Genomic DNA, 18,551 nt, shown 5'->3' on the forward strand with positions numbered 1-18,551 from the left:
AACAAAATGTTTTAAGGACTACATGAAAGCTCCTGGAATGCAACAGAAGGCAGTGCACTCAGCCTCTGAAAAATTTTATATGCGTATGTTCAACACATTTCACAAAGTTATGATGGAAAGGGCTGAGTTGTGTCGCTTGTCACCAAAGATGTCATAGGTCACTATCTACTGTCATTTCAAAAACTTGCACAATTACATTGCATTATTTGCCCAGCCTGTTACGTAAGTGTAAACTGGCACGGAGGAATATTGCATTTTCCCAGTCAAAATATTGTTTTTTGACAGCTGAGAAATATGTGATTTGCCTGCAATAGAAGCAGTACTACCTTGAGGAAAGATGTCTCCATCTCTTGTGACAGCTGAGAGCTATGTAATACTGGACAGAAATAATTGTCTGGAAAGACTCTGTCTGCATTCTAATTCACTCTTTGGTACAGCTTCACTTCAAATGGACATGCTTTAGAACTCTCACTCCCTCATTAGAATGGGGAAGTGATTGCTCTGAAAAATACTTGCTCTTAAAAGGAAATTGGGGGGGGGGGGTTGGGATCAGGTTTCCCCCCAATTGTATATTCCCACCCCACCCCCTCGCTTAATTACAGATTGCGCTGTTCCATTTGAACCATAGCCCAAATCTGAACCAGAGCTCTAGGAAGTGACCTAACATAAACAAGTGTTTCTCAAACTTTTGAAGGTTCGGACGCCTTCTAAACTTCCTGTGCCCTTTGTCTCCCTTGACCTCTCCCCACCCTGCAAACTCAGATCTGGTTCAGTGGATATTATGAGGTCATATTATGCACTCGTGTGCATGCAGTGTGTAGGTGTTCATGTAAAGAATGAACGATTACTTAGCAAGAGCTTTCACCTGCCCCTCCATCAGCATCCAATGGAGGCTGGCTGGTCTGTTAGGGTGAATGGAACACTCCACACTGATCTCAGTCTACTTTTCGCCAGACATCACCTGCCTGCTTTCTTACTCCCAAACAGTCCAGTGGGTGGCATTGCTTGTCAACTGCCCCACCAACCTCAGTCTGACCTCAGCCAGCCTCTCACCTAATGATTCATCCACACATCAGCTTGTGCCATGCCTAGAAATCATGGGTCCGAGCGGTTTTCCCCTTGCTCCACTCCTTTCCAAAGGAAAACCTGCTTTTAGCGATAGATATGAACAAATGGCAATCTGAGGAAATTTTGGATCCCCCTCCGCACAACTCCTATTAATGAAGCTGCCATTCACACATGCACAGCTGTCTCAAATGTCCATCACCATTCTGAAGGAAAAATGAATGTAGCTTAAGTTTTCTAGTCAGTTTGAGGAAAAACACATCAAACAGCAGTATTTATCAATAGACTTCAAAACAAGCAGCTGGAGAACACTGGATGCAGAGTAAGCAGTCATGTGAACATACCCTAAGTGCATTAAAAATATGTCACTTTTCCTTCCACACAGGAATGGAACCGAACAGTACAAACCAATGCGTTACAGATACAGATGAGGCAGCTAATATGGCTTAATGCATTCTTTGCAATAGCCAACAAAACAAAACAAAGCACTCCAACAAGTTAAATTTAAAAATGGACATCAAGAGCTTTCTCAATGGGTCCCAACCCTTCTCCAGTTTACTTTTTATGATCTTGACAATAAAGCAAGCAGCGCTCAAAGGTGAACACTGAAGAGCGAAGGATCTTACTCTGAAAGAGTGGCAGCGATGACGGAGGTTAGACGTTCAGAGAGGCTCATCATTCTTCCTCCATGCTACACTTGTTGTCACAGCATCATTTCCTGACCTGTTTTCTTTTCAGAGCAAGCTTCCCTGCGTGTAGATGGCAAGGCTGGGTGCAGTTGACATTGGAAATGAATGTCACGCTGAGCTTCAGCAGCAGTATGCAAAAAAGAACAGAGAAAAAGAAAAAGAAGCTCTAAGCTACAGGAAGAATTCCCATTTTTGTTAGAGAATGGCAAGTGCTGGAAAGGAAGGGGCAGAAACACGATGTAAACGTCGAGAACCTTGAATTGCACCTGGGGTTTCATGATATTTTACTTGTGCCACACCTGTACTTCTCTGGATTTAAACGACCCACGCAGTTTCCTCCCAAGCCACCTTCCCTTCCTCACGGCTCTGAGGAACTGAGGCGAGGGAGCGACCCAACTTGGTTACGGCCGCCTCATGCCTAAGTTCCTGGGCGTCACGTGGGAGCGCGTCTCCCGCCAACCGCGCGTCGCGTCGCCTGAGAGCGAGAGAGAGAAGGCGGCCCTGGGGACGTGGTGTTTCTTCTGGCATTTGAGGGGATCTCGGGGAAGGGGCGGGATGCCTCCTCCAGCCCCGAGGAGTCGCCAGCTGCTCCTTAAATGCGCGCCACAATGAGCGAGGGAAGAAGCGGCGGCGCTTCTCGCGGGCGCTGCTCCGCGAAGGGAGCCAAAGCAAGGCAGCCGCTACCTTCTTAGCAGTGGAAGCTTTCCCGCCCGCCCCCCTCCCTCCTGCTTACGTCGGGCGGCCCCGCGGGTCCGCTTCCACCCGCAACTTCGCTTTGCATGTCAGGCCGGGCAAACTTCCTGCAACTTGGCGCGAGTTCGCAAGCGCCGAAGGAGGGCGTCCCTTTCCCGCCTTCCCCGCCCTGGTGGATTTATTTTGCCCTCAGGTCGACGCCGGCTTCGCTCTCTTCCCAAGACGGCGCTGCTTCGTCGTCTCGAGGGAGCTAAGCGAAGCATGCCAAGCTGAAGGGGCGCTTATTGCGCGGCGCGGCGCTCTTAACAAGGGCGAGCAGCAATGAAAACTCGCCAGAGAGTGAGGCGTTAAAACTTAACAGATGCTGCATGTACAGAGTATGGTGCCTTTCGACGGAGCCGCCGCCGCCGCCGCCGCCGCCAGGAGCTGCTGCTACTGGGCTTGACTCTTGAGGCCGCTTTATGACTTTCCGGCGGAGATTTCCTTATGGCGTAATTGCCGTGAGCTGCGCCTCTCTCTCACACAGACACTGCTGCTCATTTGGCCCAGGAAGCCGAGGGCGCGTCTGGGTGCCTCCTCCGACTTTCTGCTCTCGTCCGTTTTATGTGGCGGCGACTTTCTCTTGCACTTGGACGGAGAGCAACAGCTTGCCCGCCTGCCGGAGAAGCGCTCGCCCTGCAAAGTGCGCTGACAAGCCAAGGTGGCAGCAGGAGCCTTGGGCATGAGTTTGCCTCTCTCCGAGGCTGCCCGGCTTCCCCCCCTCCTGGCCGTCCTTTTCCAATTTCTATAAATCAAGACAGCAGCAGACTCCTCTCTCTCTGGGCTCGCCACCCCCCCCCTCGTCCCTCTCCCTCCCTCCCTCCCTCCACCTCCTCCTCCAAAGCAGCAACTCGCTCTCCTCGTGTTATTTGTGGATGCGCCCCTCTCTCTCTCTCGCTCGGAAAGCCGAGCGGCGCTCTCTTGCTTCGCAGGCGCTCGCTTTTAACTCCAAAGTTTCAAAAGGTGTTTTTTTGTTTTTGTTTTAAAGGCGGCATTTGAGGAGGCGAAGCGGTTCGCGGGGGGAAACGAGGCGAGCGAGCCGGAGCTTGAAGAGAGCGGACGCGCCTGAGAGGAGCCGTCGCTTTTTCTCTTCTCCCGCCTCAGAAGCCTCGGCGCTGCCTGCTGCGTGCTGCGTGTGGCAAGGTGGCCCCCACGGCTCTGCCTGCCCCCTTCCTGCTCGGCGGGAGCTGTGGGGAAAGCGCGAGGCTCCTGCAGCCGCCCCAGTCTCTTTTCTCCCGCCTTCTCCTCGTCGCCTCCTCAGCGCCCGGAGGAAGCTGCTCGCCTCCGCCCTCCAGCCAAGCGGGGACCCGCTGCTGCTGCTGCCGCTTTTGCCCCCGCCGTGATGCCATGCCCCGCAGCCACAGCCGAGGAGACGACGAGGGCGGCTCCGCCGGCGGGCTCTGGCTGAAGAGCAGCACGGCGGGGTGTCGCGGCGGCGGGGGCAGCGGCATGAAGGATGTGGAGTCTGGCCGGAGCAGGGTGCTGCTGAACTCGGCGCCCTCGCGAGGGGACGGCTTGCTCCTCTTGGGCACCGGCGGCGGGCTCGGCGGCTTGCGGGAGAGCCGGCGAGGCAAGAAACGAGGAGCCCGGATGAGCCTGCTGGGGAAGCCGCTCTCCTACAGCAGCAACCCGACCTACCGGCGGAACGCCAAGTACAGGAGGCTGCAAAACTATCTCTACAACGTGCTCGAGAGACCCCGCGGCTGGGCGTTCATCTACCACGCCTTCGTGTGAGTAGTAGCGCCGCGGGACGCGCGCTCAGGGGGCTGTTGATAGGGCCACCTGGGAGGGAGGGGCGCCCACCTGGCCGGGGCGCGCGCCCGTGGGGGGGGGGAGGAGTGCGGTGGGTTCTAACGCGGTGGGATGTGGCTGGACTGACTACCTTGGCGACGGTTCTCTGCAACGAGCAGCCTTTGCGTGCTACCCAGATGTGGTGCTGTCTCAAAGTGAGGCATCATCTACTCCAGATGACTTCACTTGGGTTTTTAAATGTCTATTTAAAGTGTTTTGTTTTGTTTTCTTAGCTCACTCTTTGGGTTCTTCTCACACATCATGCCATTAAAAGCTCCCTGTCCACACTTGTGGATGCCTTTCATTTGAGGTAGGAAACTGGACAGAGAAACATGAAAGCCAAATGCACACCCTAGCCGGCTTCCGAATTAAGGCACAAAAACTGCAATAAATCCAAAACGATGTAAGACTTTATACATTTACCTGGAAGCAAGTCTGTTGAATGCAGAGTGGCTTACTTCCAAGGAAGACATACATGTGACCAGGCTGTATGCGTCATGTGTGAAAGTGCCCTTAGAGAGCCTGCTTTAATCCCTTCTAATTGTGCTTATAGTAGAAGGATGGACAGCCTCACTTAAATGACTGTACTTGCAAAAGCCTGAAGGTGAAAGTTAAGGTGGGGACCAGTTCTTTCAGGTTGATTGATATGTGATGATACCAGATGTTGCGTAGTTGAAAATATGGGACATATGGCAATATTTTCTGGCACTGCCAGGTTCACTGGCAGGGGGCAAATGAGGGTCTGAACTGATATGTTCTGAGGTGCACAGGCTCTTCCCTTTTGAGAAGTGCTGAAAGGTGCAATAAGCGACAAGATCCTAAATATGGTGTGTAATGCCTTAAGTTTTCCCCAAGGGCAGAACAAACAGAACTTTTTTGGAATGTTGGGATGGAAAGGTAGGACATACTGGTTCTCTATAATGCAGAGGGAGGAACCAATAATAATGCACGCATGCTGCAAATGAGTCCAAAGGGGAGAAATCTGAAGCGATTTAAGAATGACCCATACTGGTTTGTGGAATGGCTCTAGGAAAGCAGTTTTCCATTGGAAATTGCGGAGTTATAGAATGGCTGTAAAATCCATAACTATGACAAAAGAAACCATATAAGCTATTAAGGGAGGTTTTGAGGAAAAATAAATACTACATTTAAAAACTATGTTCTTACTGTCATTATGCAGCACTCTAATTGCGCACACTTCTTTTCATTTACAAAAATAGCACTTACATAGAACATCCAAGTATTCAAAGTACATCAAGGTTTCAATAGCCCTGTAAAGTAGGCCACTATTAATTTCCCCATTTTGCAGACTGGGGTCTGAGGCCGAAAGAATAGTGCTGAATACTTCTATATTGCACTTGAACTTTCAAGTGTTCAAAGCACTTCACATGCATTATCTGGTTGTAATCCTTACACAATCCTTAGCAGTGAGGTGACTATTATTGTATTGCAGGTGAGGGTGGTGTGACTGAGGTTTGCCTGAGGCCATCTTGCAAGTTCATGGACCACACACTTGCAGATTAGCACTGCTGTCTCCTAGCCACTATGCCCCATCAGTTCTCATAACAGTGCTTGCATAAAGCTACCTAGCTGGTTAATGGCCAAGATGTGATTTGAATTATGGATTTCCCAGGTCGTAACAGTTCACTTTCTTATACATTGCATTACATGATTTCTGCATCTCCATTGAAGTCAGTTTTCCATTCCGTGCAACAGGATTAGGGGTGAGCAGTGAGATAGCCGGATTTGCATATGATATCTACAGGATCCTTCTAAACCGAGCAGTGAAATGGCAAATGTGATTCAGTAGAAACAAGTGTAAAGTGATTTGTGTCAAGGCAAAACATGCCCCCCTCCATACACATATACACTCATGGGGACTGAACTGCGGGTAATTGACCAGGAATGAAACCTTGGTATTGTAGTGGATAGCTCGATAAAGATATTGACCCAGTGTGTGGCAGCCATGGAGAAAGGCAAATTGTGTGCTACGGATCATTATGAAAGGAATTGGAAATAAAACTGCCAATATTATAATGTCTTTATACAAATCTGTTGTGTGGTTGCACATGCAATACTGCGCTATAGTTCTGGTCATCACATTTTGAAAAGGATATTGTGGAACTGGGAAGGAGTCAGAAAAGGGCAAGGAGGCAAGTTACAACATTAAGGACTTTTTTGTTTAGAGAAAGGGCAAGTAAAGAGGGAACATGATCAAGGTCTATGCAATTATGTGTGGTGTGGAGAAAGTGAATAGAGAAAAGCTTTTCTCCCTTGCTCATAACATTATAACTCAGGGACATCCAGTTGAGCTGAAACTTGGAAGATTCAGGAGAATCAAAATAAAATACTTCTTCACGCTGTCACACAACACATAGCGATGGAATTTGCTCCTGCAAGAAGTAGCGATGGCCACCAACTTGGGTGGCTTCAAAAGAGGATTAGGCAAATTAATGGAGGATAAGGCTATCAATGACTGCTAGCTATGATGTTTATGTTCTGCTTCCACTGAGACAGTATTGCTCTGAAAGACAATTGTTTTACAGTTGCCTCAGAAAGTGGCAGAAAGCAGTTAGGCGGAATAGCTGCTTTTTGCTTTTGAAATGTGTTGGGCCTGGACCGTGAACTTGCAGGCTTTTGTAGAGCAACTGAGGAACCAAAGAATTGCACCAGCCAACAATATCAGCAGGTGTTATAAACATTATTTCTGATCTTTGAATTCACCTAAAGTATTTTAATCTCCAGCTCTTTCTTAAACTCTTGTCAGGATGAACAGCTAAGAGTGTGCTAGGTAGCATACAACCCTTTGGAAGAACAGACTTAGTCCTATATCCCCTGATAACAGGACATAACGGAGTTCTTAAGTCTTTTTAATCTCAATTTGCATATGTGCGCGCAAAGGAAGGCATCCCCTAGCCCAGTTCAGCAAACTAACCACCTTATAACTAGATGCATGCACTGATTACAAGACTCAGTTTGGACCCCAATTTGGTGTTTATAAAACAGCCTGATCTAGCTCTGACCCAATTGGAGGCTGTATATAACTTAATTCATCTGTTGTCAGAATTAGGTGAAGTTTACAAGAACGGTTGCCCCTTCTGAGGGCATGAATCCTTCCAAAATTCGGTAGTTGTTGCAGTTTTGGAATCTGCTCCGTTTTCTCTTTTGACAGAAGTGAGGGCCTTTCCACGCTTACTTTTCATAGTAGTGTAGTTGCTGTTTGATTTGTGTGTGTTTTTAAAAGTGAATTTGGAGCAGAGCATCTGCACCTGCAGTCAGTTGTAACTTTATATGGGAGACTAAGTGCAGTTTTTCCTGTCCACACCAATGACTGGCTGTGCCTGCTTTTTGGCTCTAGTACACTTCCATTGCTGGTTTTTGTGTTGTTGTTTTTAAATTTTTATTAGATATTTCAACACAATAATGTTAACAAAAATACATCATCCACATTCTTTCCCCTCCCCCCCTAAACAGAAAACCCAACCTCCCACCCCACCCCCGGACTTCCCTCAGCTCCTTTCTCTGGTTTCTCAACACATCTTTCTGTCTGCATGTAGTGAAATTGTAACGATCCTCAAATTATCTATCTATATATTACAATAAAGTTTGTGAATGTTTATTCAAAACCTGCCAAAGAGTCCAGTTCATTTTGTTGCTTCTTCGAGTATTTCGTAAAAGGTTCCCATTCATCTTTAAAATCACAGTTATCCTTGTCATGTAGTTTGTGTGTCAGTTTTGCCAATTCCGCATAGTCCATCAGTTTTTCTTGCCACAGTTCTTTCGTCGGGATTTCCTCATTCTTCCATCCATGTGCTATTAAGACTCTTCCTACTGTTGTCCATTGCTGGTTTTTGAATCCATGTGCACATGACTTTAGCCACAATCCAAAGGTAGTCTGTAGTTTCTTACGAAATACTGCTATTTGGTGTGTCTTCCTCCAAGCCATCATTGATCTGACTGTAGCCTAGTTGAATTCATAGTAAAGTCCAGCTGTGTACATTTGAGATGCTGACCAGATGACAGTGCGCACAAGCAGCATCCTCCCCTCCCCCTCCCCACATGCCTTTTGCCACACACCCCTCCCTCTCTGTACAAGATGGCATCAGTTGCACCCAGCACTACCACTCTCCAGAAAAAAAATGTTTGTGGCTTAAAGCAAAATGTTGCAAGCGAGGAAGGGACATAGATTTTGTCTTTGTCCTTTGGGGAGGCAGGTATTCAAATTGCTGTGAGCCACAACAGTTGTGAGCATTTGTGACACAGCATCATAGGATTAAAGGCGGGGTGGGGGGCAGCCGGGTTTGTTTTTGCAGAACCCAGGAACATCACCCCCCCATAAGTTGTTTATTATTATTTTCTGCCAGAATTGGATGAAATTTGCAGATGGAGTTGCCCCCTCTGGATAATGATACTTGCTAAGTTTCAGAACGATCACTTTTTTTCAAGGTGTGTACACAAGGAATCAGTCTACCTTTGTATTTTGTGGCCAAGTGACCTGAAAATCGCAGACATGAGAAATTAGCTTCTGGGTAAGAATTTGCCACATTGCAGAGAAATAGGTCCAGGGAGTTTTGTGCGAGGAACCTTTAATTTTGGAGTGGAAAGAACTAAAAAGGGTTCACTTTCCATGTAAAATCGCTCCCTCTGATTGCATGGTAGGCCTTTCAATTACCAAAGAGAGTTCCCTCTCCCTCTTCCTTTAGCTTAGAGGCAGAAGTGGCTGGTGGGCTGCTGCACTATTGCTCTCCTGGCTTCTAGGTACAATGGGTGGCTGTCACTTTCCAAGAGGGGAGCTTGGTGTGGCACCTGGCAGTGTTGGATTGGCTCCACTGCTACTCACCATTGCAAGCCCCTCACGCCTCCCCTCTCGGTTAGCGGCAATGACCCACTGTGTTGGGAGGCTGGGAGAGCAGTGGTTCCCTCCCTGCTCCTTCCTCTATTGCTTAGAGATATACCTTGGAAAGCTGATATGCCTCCACACGTACTGGAATTGGAGAGCACCAGTAAAATAATTCCTTCCTTTTACAAGCTAGACCTGTCAATCACAGTGGAGCTCTTCCTCCACACCCTCTCTTCACTCTAGGTTTTGCTCACCCTTCCCCTATCATGCCACTACAGCGGGTTACAGACGCTTCAGGTTACAGACTCTGCTAACCCAGAAATATTACCTCGGGTTAAGAACTTTGCTTCAGGATGAGAACAGAAATCGTGCTCCAGCGGCGCAGCAGCAGCAGGAGGACCCATTAGCTAAAGTGGTGCTTCAGGTTAAGAACAGTTTCAGTTTAAGAACGAATTAAGTACTTAACCCGAGGTACCACTACATAGCATAATGATAAGTTTGGAGATTTGCTTTTGATTTCAGCAGATACATTTTTTTGTTGTTGCCTTGATCATTGAAATGCCACAAAGAGTCCCTATTTTACTCGTACCTGGCTTGTAGGATCCTGCTTTGTTTACTTAAGGCATTCAGCTTTAGCTAAAAAGTATCTCAGATGTACTTGGAAAAATCATTAGTAGCGTGCTCCCTGCCCTCAGGCTTACAATCTAAACAGACACAATGCATAAGGAAAAAGGAAGGAGGCTTTGCCTCTGACAAGCCCCAAACACCTCAGAGACATTCTGCATTACCTCGAGATTTGTGATATTCCTGAATTATATGCAAACCTCAATTTATAACACTTTCTCCAAAGGAACTTTTTATGTGAGAGAGCCGTAGGTTGGGAGTGTTGCAGATTTCCTTCCTTCAATTCCGTTGAAGGTTTATTGTGATTATTCTATCTGACAATTTCTAACATTAGCCATAGGTAAAGGTAAAGGGACCCCTGACCATTAGGTCCAGGCGTGGCCGACTCTGGGGTTGTGGCGCTCATCTCACTTTATTGGCTGAGGGAGCCGGCGTACAGCTTCTGGGTCATGCGGCCAGCATGACTAAGCCACTTCTGGCGAACCAGAGCAGCACACGGAAACGCCGTTTTACCTTCCCGCCAGGGTGGTATCTATTTATCTACTTGCACTTTGATGTGCTTTCGAACTGCAAGGTGGGCAGGAGCTGGGACCAAACAACGGGAGCTCACCCCGTCATGGGGATTCGAACCGCCGACCTTCTGATCGGCAAGTCCTAGGCTCTGGTTTAACCCACAGCGCCACCCACGTCCCAACATTAGCCATAATGTCCCAACATTATTCCATTATCCTAGTGTTAGTCTTTGGCTTCTGGGTTGGATGCATGGGTCGTTATTCTTCTAGGTCCCTTCTGCCTGGAATGGTATAACGTGCTATGAAATTCCTACTGAAAGGAATGATAGCTGGCACAGGGAAAGTATAAGTTACCTTGGGGTGCATATGCAAAATCTTCACCGCTTTTAAACCCTTTAGCTATGCTTAACCACCATATAACACTTGAAATTAAATTAAGAGAAATTAAGTTGTGCTTTCCCCCTACCCCACCCAACACTTACTGAATGTTTTAAGAGTCAAGTACAGCTTTTACATGTGCTAGTGACTGGTAGCCTGAAATTTAAAAAATGGTAGTTCTGTCTTTTTTGTGCTTAATGTCGACTGCAAATGTGTGATCCGTCTATATATATTTGGCTCAACTGTCAGACAGAGCACTGACAATCTGAAGTATTCTGAAGTTAGGAACTTGATTATGTATAGGGTATCAATATAGTTGTTAGCCCTTCGGAACAAAGCTCAGGAACACGTGAAAGAGGAGTTTTGCAAGGTATTTTGAAAGCTAATTCACAGCTTCATTTAGGGATCAATTTTATGGAGTCTGGCTTGGTATCATCCGTAGGGCAAAAAGGAAAAAACAGGAAGAGAAGAAAAGATCTAATTGAGAGAATGATCGGAAGCAAATGTTTTCCTCTCCCTTGGGCTTTGAATATCTCTGAATGAGTATATTGCATCTCTGGCTCATCCATTCATTCACTTAGATTCATGTTTGCTTGTTCACTCAGTCTCCTGTAACAGTTTTGTCTCCTTGGTTATTTTTAGATACTTTATTCATGGTTTCTGAATGAATGCACATTAAAAACAGTATAAACATTTGTTGGGGCAGTCAGCAGATTGCATGGGTTTTCAAGGTGCCCCCCCCAAATTCTCAATTTCAGTAGCTTTTGTTTATTGTATAAATCTTACTTGCTTAGATTTTGCTTGGAAAGTAGCTTTTTAAGTTTTTTAATTGATTGAAAGGAACTTAGGGAAAAATAAATGTATAGACATGCTAGGCTCCAAAACTCTCATTAAAGATTGAGAGGACTGTTTAAATGTCTTTAAAAGATAAGGAAAAGTCTTAGCAAATATCCAAATTTTGGATATTTGCAAACTGAAGAATTAGTTTTTGCTGTCTGTTCCTCATATGTTTCCTTCACTGGACTTTCAACAAAATACTTTATTCCCCTGATGATGAATACATCACCTGTTGTGACAAATTGTCTTTGATCATTAAGAGCTTGAATAGCACCCGCCTGGATTACACAGTTGTAATTCAACATATGAGTCCCTCAATAATGGTAGTAATTACTAAACACAGTTTTACTGTAATATACTAATCAAACTTTTATTACTCAACAAATCAGTCTTAAGATACCTAAGGAGATTTGCATTATTCTGTACACTCAGTTGCAAGCCTGTGGATGTTTATTTGGGAGTAGGTTCCACTGAGCAGCCTCAGAGCACAATTTAATAGACGCTTAAGTAGGAACTTACCTACCTATTGCAGGTATCTAGAGCACCTAAAGGTCCCAGAGTGGATTATATATTCACTAAAAGTCATAATGAATAGTGTGTTTAAATCTGAAACAATGAAACATCAACCAACTGAACATCGGAATTGTCAACAGAATTGAGATGGTGGCAGGAACAAAAGTAAAACAGTCTTAAAATCAACACTGCACTCCATCGCTTGACAAAGAGGTGCACCTTTCAATAAAATGAAAGTTATGCTGAAGTAGGACAGGACTTGAAGGGGAGGGTCCTTCAGAGTTGAAGTTTATACTTCAGTTCCTAACCTTACAGTGAAGCCCATGATACTACTCCTGAAGTTCAGTTTGTTCTGTGAGTAGTTGTGATTGAATTTTGCAGATGTATGTGTATTCCCTTTGTGGAATATTGGGTTACTCTGCAAAGATACAACTGCTTTGGATGGTTGTTTTAAAAATAGCCTTTTTAGTGAATACATGTGAAGGATGGATTTATATCAAGTTTCAGGGATGTACATGCTATACTGTAGTGACCAGTAACATCTTCTAGGGATGCTGTATTTACTAGGAATGTAGAATAAGATGCAACTTATGGAAGTTGGTATCTATATGTTAATTAGTGTTTCTAGCAGTTTCAATAAAAATTCACCTTTAATGATTTTGTTCTGTTGGACTATAAAGCTCCAAAAATGAGATGGTGAGGTAGTTTGGAGGAATGCCAAGAAAGCAGGGTTTTTGCTACTGTTATTTGTGAGTGTGATTCAAATATGAGCCTAGCTGAAAATAAATCTGAGAATGTTAAATCTATTAAAATATAAATTCCCAGATTAATGAAGTCCTGACACAGCAGCGGCACTGTAAACAATGACGACTGCCAGCTACCTTTAGATAATTGCCTGCATGGGATGAGTGCTGCAGCTTTAATTTTTAATTGCAAATGGCAGTTTTGGCAACTGAAAATATTCTATGGTTTTCCCCCCTGGAGCAAACTTATATGGAAATTCTTGAAAAATGATTGTAGTACAGATGCACCAGTTGTTCCAATGCATATCAGCTTCTCTCAGTCTTTGAAAATAGTTGCCATTCAATGTTGTTGTCTTTTCTAACTGGTTAACTTTAATTTGAAGCTTTGTTCCATGAAAATTTTGCAGGCTGTGTCTTCCTGCATGAAGTTACTGACATAGACTCAGATAGTTTGATTTCTCTAGAATCAAAGAGTTGAGTATAGAGGAAGCAGCAAGATGAAAGGAGACAATTTATGTCTCTTCTTTAGCCCTCAAAAAGAGTCCACAAAATCACACCAGATGGTACATTGGATGCCTCATCCAGACCTTTCAGAACAACTTGTATGATTTGGTTGGGTACTAGTCATAATGAATATGCTAGCTACTTGTAGTTCATCATGATTGGGATACTGCTGAATAGTTTGGGTATCAAAGTATAAAGTATAAAGCAGTTGGCTATATGGTGGTAGGCAGAGGGAATCAATATTTTACATGAGAAATGAAAGTATAGTTGCCAAAAAATATTTTAAGTGTTTTTTCCATGTGTACTGCATACTTTGTCCCTTCACATTATAAGAGAGATCTGAGAAGCAACAGCTAATTACAGCCTAATGAATCATCAGTGCTATTTTTCTAGAAAAAAACGGTGCTAGAACTCACCATGAACACCTTCTTCATTCTCTTAGAATAGCAATGGGGCCCACCTGAGAGGTTCCAGTGAGTTCTGATTGAAAAAAAGCCCTGCAAATCATTAAAACATAAGCTCCAAGTTTAACACCATCACAAGAGATCTTTTTCTCACAAATGCATTGCTTTAGTACTTCATTGCTCTTGTTTTGAAGCTAAATTAAGGACCATCATGAGCTGGAACAATGACTCACATTTTTCTCAGTGTAATTTAGTATGAATTTTCTTCAAAATCCACCTTAATAAACATTAGCACATAAAAAGGCAAGAGGAATTTTTTATCGTTTTAAGACAAAAATTGTTATCTTCATGTGTTTTTATAATATGCAAGTCGTGTGAGACAGAAATGAACACTTCTTACTTGATTGTTTTTCAACTGCGTATTACAGTAGTTTATTTTTCCCTACCACATTATCCTTTGGGGCTAATTATCTCTTTCCACCTCAGTTAATGAGAGTTTTGCCATTTTGTGTAATAGCAACAGGACCCTTCCTGTTCTGTCCATCTGAAACGGCTAAACTGCAGAGGAAATGGTTGAGTGAGGGGAAATGCATTGCTAAATCTAAGTTTTAAACCGTGGCATTTAAATGTAGAGCTATTAAAATAATATGTGGTTTGTAAAAAAGAAAGAAAGATTCCCTCCCCCTTTGCTTTACCTTCCCTTTGAATCTAAGCTGGAGCCAGCTCAGAAGAAAGTCACTGTTGTCTGGGAAGTGCCTAAGTCTAGCAGAGGGGCTCAGGCAAGTCACCTGTGGGTGGGAAAAATTGGGTTCTTTCTTTATTTGCTCAGCACTGCCACTGCTTATCTTCTTCCTTTATCCCCTCTTCACCTCTTCTCTTCTCTTCCCTCTCACTCAACCCTCTCTCACCCATTTTGTTTCCACTCCTCACTCCCAAAGCAGCTGGCGAAGGCAGGAACTCACCTGTGTCTTTTCAGGGGAGGATGTTTTACTGGAGAATCAGGTCCACATGTCCTCCCTGTGTTTCACCTTCCACTGGACAGCCTCCCTTAAAACTTCCAATGGAGCAAGGAAATTTGTGTGTGAAAGTTCTCCCACTGCCCTTGCAAAGTCAGTCAGTTCTTCATGGTAAGACTCAGGTTGAATGGAAGACTGATGGATTGCTAGCTTCCTCTTAGCATAACAGCAAGGTCTGACAACCAAGAGTTTGTATCTTCACATGGTGCTCAGTTTTACCATGGCTCAGTGGCAGTTAAGGACAATGCATATGAGGTGTGCAGACTTTGGGGGTCTTATCCAGTGCTCTGAATTCATAGATCTACTGGCACAATGGGACTTCTATCTCCTCTCCTTCCTCTGCACTCTCCAAATATGCTCCAGAGCATTCTCACACCCTCCTCATCTGATTTTGAGGGGATGCAGGGAGTGGAAGGGAACAGGAGAAGAAGAGGAAGTTCTGTTACCTATGCATAGATGTCTGTTAGGCCAGTAAACTAACTGTCTCTAGTGGTTTGGAAGGAGCTTGTTGGATGAGTGATGGGCAGTTGTGTGAGTTTTTAAACATATTACAAGAAATACTACCGCTTGCCCTCTTCTTGCTTGGTTTGGGTTCCCATTGCACCCATGAAACCCTGTTTCAAAATAAGGGAGTGATTTGAAAATGTTGACCATTTATTATGCCTGTGAGCAATTGGGGAGAAATGATAGATTTTGCTATATTTTTTGTCATATACTGCAACTTTTCATAGCCTTAGAAACATGGCAACCTTGAGATATTAGTATGAATTTATGCCTAGGGCAAAACACTACTGGAATATTATCACCTTCTTGAAGTGTCTGAAAAACGATGAAATACGAATAAAGAGTGGACACAATCCAGCATGCAGTAAAGGTCTGTAGCTATGCATGTGTTTAACAGTGTATTCCTGTGTTTACTGAGAAGTACGTCCCACCGTGTTCCTGAGTAGGCATCGTAAGCATGCATAGAATTGATTTTACGGAAATCTCCCATTGATACCAATCAGAATTTAAAATGTTTAATGCTGTCTGGATGAATTGTGCAAATGGCCTTATAGGTTCATGTGGGATGCTTTGTTGTCACACTGCTATAGATAAAATATGATGTCTCAAAATGCTCAACATAGTTTATCAAAGGCACCATATTTAGGTTTGCATACAAATATACCATGCTTAGATGTGCATTGAGTCCCATTGATTCTCCCATCCATATACTGACCAGAGCCAGATAATATGCTGAGCTTCAGCAAGCCAGCACCATTGTTTGGTAGCTTGACCAAGCTCTGTGTCAGCCCACATGGATCATTTGCAAATGAATATTTTTCTAATGTAAGGATCGTGCAACTGCTATAAAAAAATTAATATTAGCTGTCTTTAGTACAGTTTTGATGCCATGAGTTAAGTACTAGATCCTGGAAACAGAAACAATTAATATGTGCATAGCATTAACCATGATTTTCCTAACACTCAAGTTGTAGGATCCTGGCTGTTTCAGGACATCTGCACTTTCCTTTGTAGCTGCTAACTTGTTTTGTTATTAAACAAGAAAACAACATCCTGGTGCTTTGCAAAGTACAATTAACAAACAGATGGCACTTACTAAAGTCATGATTCATGTATTAATTCCATTAGGAATAAAAAGACCAGCCTCTACCTATCTTTCCCCCCCTTTTTTTTAATTCATGCAGGGCACCTTTTCACCTTGGCTTCCATCCTTTGCTTGATACAGCATGTCTTTCATTTCTGAGTTGTTTAAAATATAAATAAACCCAATGAATTTGGGAATAGAGAATGGGCTGATTGTCTCCTAGCTGGAAAAAAGAAGGTTGGGGAATGTACATTTCACATTCTTGACCTGAAGCTCCTATCCGTAGAGTCCAAATATATGCACTACACCCATTTCTAACTCTCTGGATGTCTGCATGACTCCATTCGTGAATGGACATCATTTATATTAACTGTGACTGAGAGCAGCCAGAGCAATTGCCAGAGTTCAAATGCTACTTTGATTAATAGGCAACTGTATATTCTTAATGCAAACAGTGTACCAAATCTGCCATGATGAAAGAGGGTTGAACAATAATTAAGAATCAATGCACATGTACACGACTGGATCAATTATGAAATATCTTAACTTTTTTTTTAAGCAGCTTTGTCAGTGCACTAAATGGGTGCCCAGTTTCCCTAATCCTAAAGATGGTTGTTGAGCTACAAACGGGTGCCTATGCAGTATGGAACAGGGTTCAATGATACAGGCAGCCTGGCTAATCTGGGCAATGAGGTATGGCTTTGTCTGCTAATTGCACAGTAGCTACTTGGGCCTCCCCTTTACCTTAAATGGTATTGCTTGCTTTCTTCTAGAAACTGAAGAAGGCAAGGAAATAGAGACATTTTGGATCACACTGCAAAGACAGGGTTTTCGCCTCTGTGAGAAAACTGGGAATCTTGTCTCTTTAAGAGTGGTCAGAGAGGGGAAAATGCAAACGTGTTTTTTGGGAAGGAAGAATGAAATTAATACAACTGAGCCAGATTAAAGGTTCTTGTTTACAAAGAACCTACCAAACCCTGGTTACAAACTTAGCTCCAGAGTACTTTAAGGTGTACCTGAATCCTACCATCACAGCTCAGTGAATGATATCATGAATGATATCATCTGTAGAAGCACAGCCGGTTGATAAGGCTTGTTTGACGTCAACACGACACCAGGCTCTCAGTTTTATTGCTCCAGTCTTGTGGAATGCAGTCTTCCAGTAGAGATTTGGCAGGTGTCTTCAGTATTAATTTTTTAACCTTTGTTGAAAACATTTCTATGCTGCCAGGCTTACGCAGACATTTAAAGGAAAAGCGGTAATATTGCAGTTAGCCAGTGATTTGTCCTTTTGGTTATTATGTGGGGGTTTTTTTTTATTGTGTGTGAATATTGTGAATGTATATATTGTATGCAGTGATGATATTTCTTTATGAAATTGTGGTGCATGTAAATAACATTTTGACAGATTAATATTTTTGTTGGGTATCAATTTTTGGAAGGGGAAATGGTTTGGAGAGGAACTGTGAAACAACTGAATGATGTGGGGATATTCGTTTAAGGGGGAATGAATAGCGGGAATAATCTAGGTGTAAAAGAGTGGGGGGGGGGTTGTGAGGAGGGTGCATTAATTGAAGGAGAAAATTTCCAGAGGGATCTGAGATGGAAATTGATTTCAGTAGAATTTAATTGATGGGGATTTGATTTCGAGGGTTTGTTGTTCGAACACACATCAACTCATACCCAGTTCTTACTGCTACAGGCAAGTCACTTCTCTCTCTCAGACTGACTTGTTTACTTCCTGTAAAATTGTTCTGGCAAAAGCAGATGTGGGGTCATTAGCCAAATGTATCAGGGTAATCATCTGCCTAGTATTCAGAGGTATAGTGCATCTTATGCAGCCACTGGACTGATAAAATGGGCTTACATGGATAAAGCTGGCCTAGAACAGGGAGGAACAGCTTTTGGTGAACAGACATAGGGAAAGTATCCTTGGAGATGCTTGGCAAGGTGGGTGACTTTTTGGGGGCAGCGCTGCCCCTAGGCACATTATAAAACATCAAACATTATACACATCACCCAGGGATGCTTCGCTGGCACATATAGCATGTGGTCCTTGAAAGAATATAATGTCTGCAAGGAGGCCTGTGGGAGTCGGTGACCAGAAAACGGCCATTGCTCAGTGGTAGAGCACATGTTCTGCAAGCAAAAGGTCCCAGGTTCATTCCTTAGCACTGGGGTCCCCAACATATGTATTGTATTTGTTTTGGGAGGGTTGTAGATGTTTTGACTGTTTAAGGGTGAAGTTCTGAGCATGGCCCATTTTTCTTCTGTGAAATGGCAGCATACCTGTTAATGGGGTGGGCAGTGGTTGC

The 18,551-nt window shown here is 44.0% G+C and overlaps 1 protein-coding gene and 1 long non-coding RNA gene across 3 annotated transcripts in view; one reads left to right on the plus strand and one right to left on the minus strand.

The window, feature by feature from the left end:
- Nucleotides 1-1,563: 1,563 nt before the first annotated feature.
- On the minus strand, nt 1,564-2,149 carry LOC310759834. The gene is made up of 2 exons (XR_014546548.1): nt 2,054-2,149; nt 1,564-1,966 (listed from the first exon to the last, which is right to left on the minus strand). It is a non-coding gene; the product is annotated as an uncharacterized lncRNA (long non-coding RNA).
- Nucleotides 2,150-2,244: 95 nt separating this feature from the next.
- KCNQ5 (potassium voltage-gated channel subfamily Q member 5) overlaps nt 2,245-18,551 on the plus strand; it is a 255,071-nt gene continuing 238,764 nt past the window's right edge. Inside the window, exon 1 of one of the 2 annotated variants that reach the window (XM_083607215.1) lies at nt 2,245-4,216. In XM_083607215.1, the coding sequence (XP_083463341.1) occupies nt 3,834-4,216 (383 nt within the window). In that variant the 5' untranslated portion in view covers nt 2,245-3,833. The remainder of the gene's footprint in view (nt 4,217-18,551) is intronic. The other variant, XM_083607218.1, reaches the window with a different exon arrangement.

The sequence above is a fragment of the Podarcis filfolensis genome (genome assembly GCF_964270895.1).
Source record: "Podarcis filfolensis genome assembly, chromosome: 3".
In the NCBI taxonomy this organism is placed as follows: Eukaryota; Metazoa; Chordata; class Lepidosauria; order Squamata; family Lacertidae; genus Podarcis; species Podarcis filfolensis.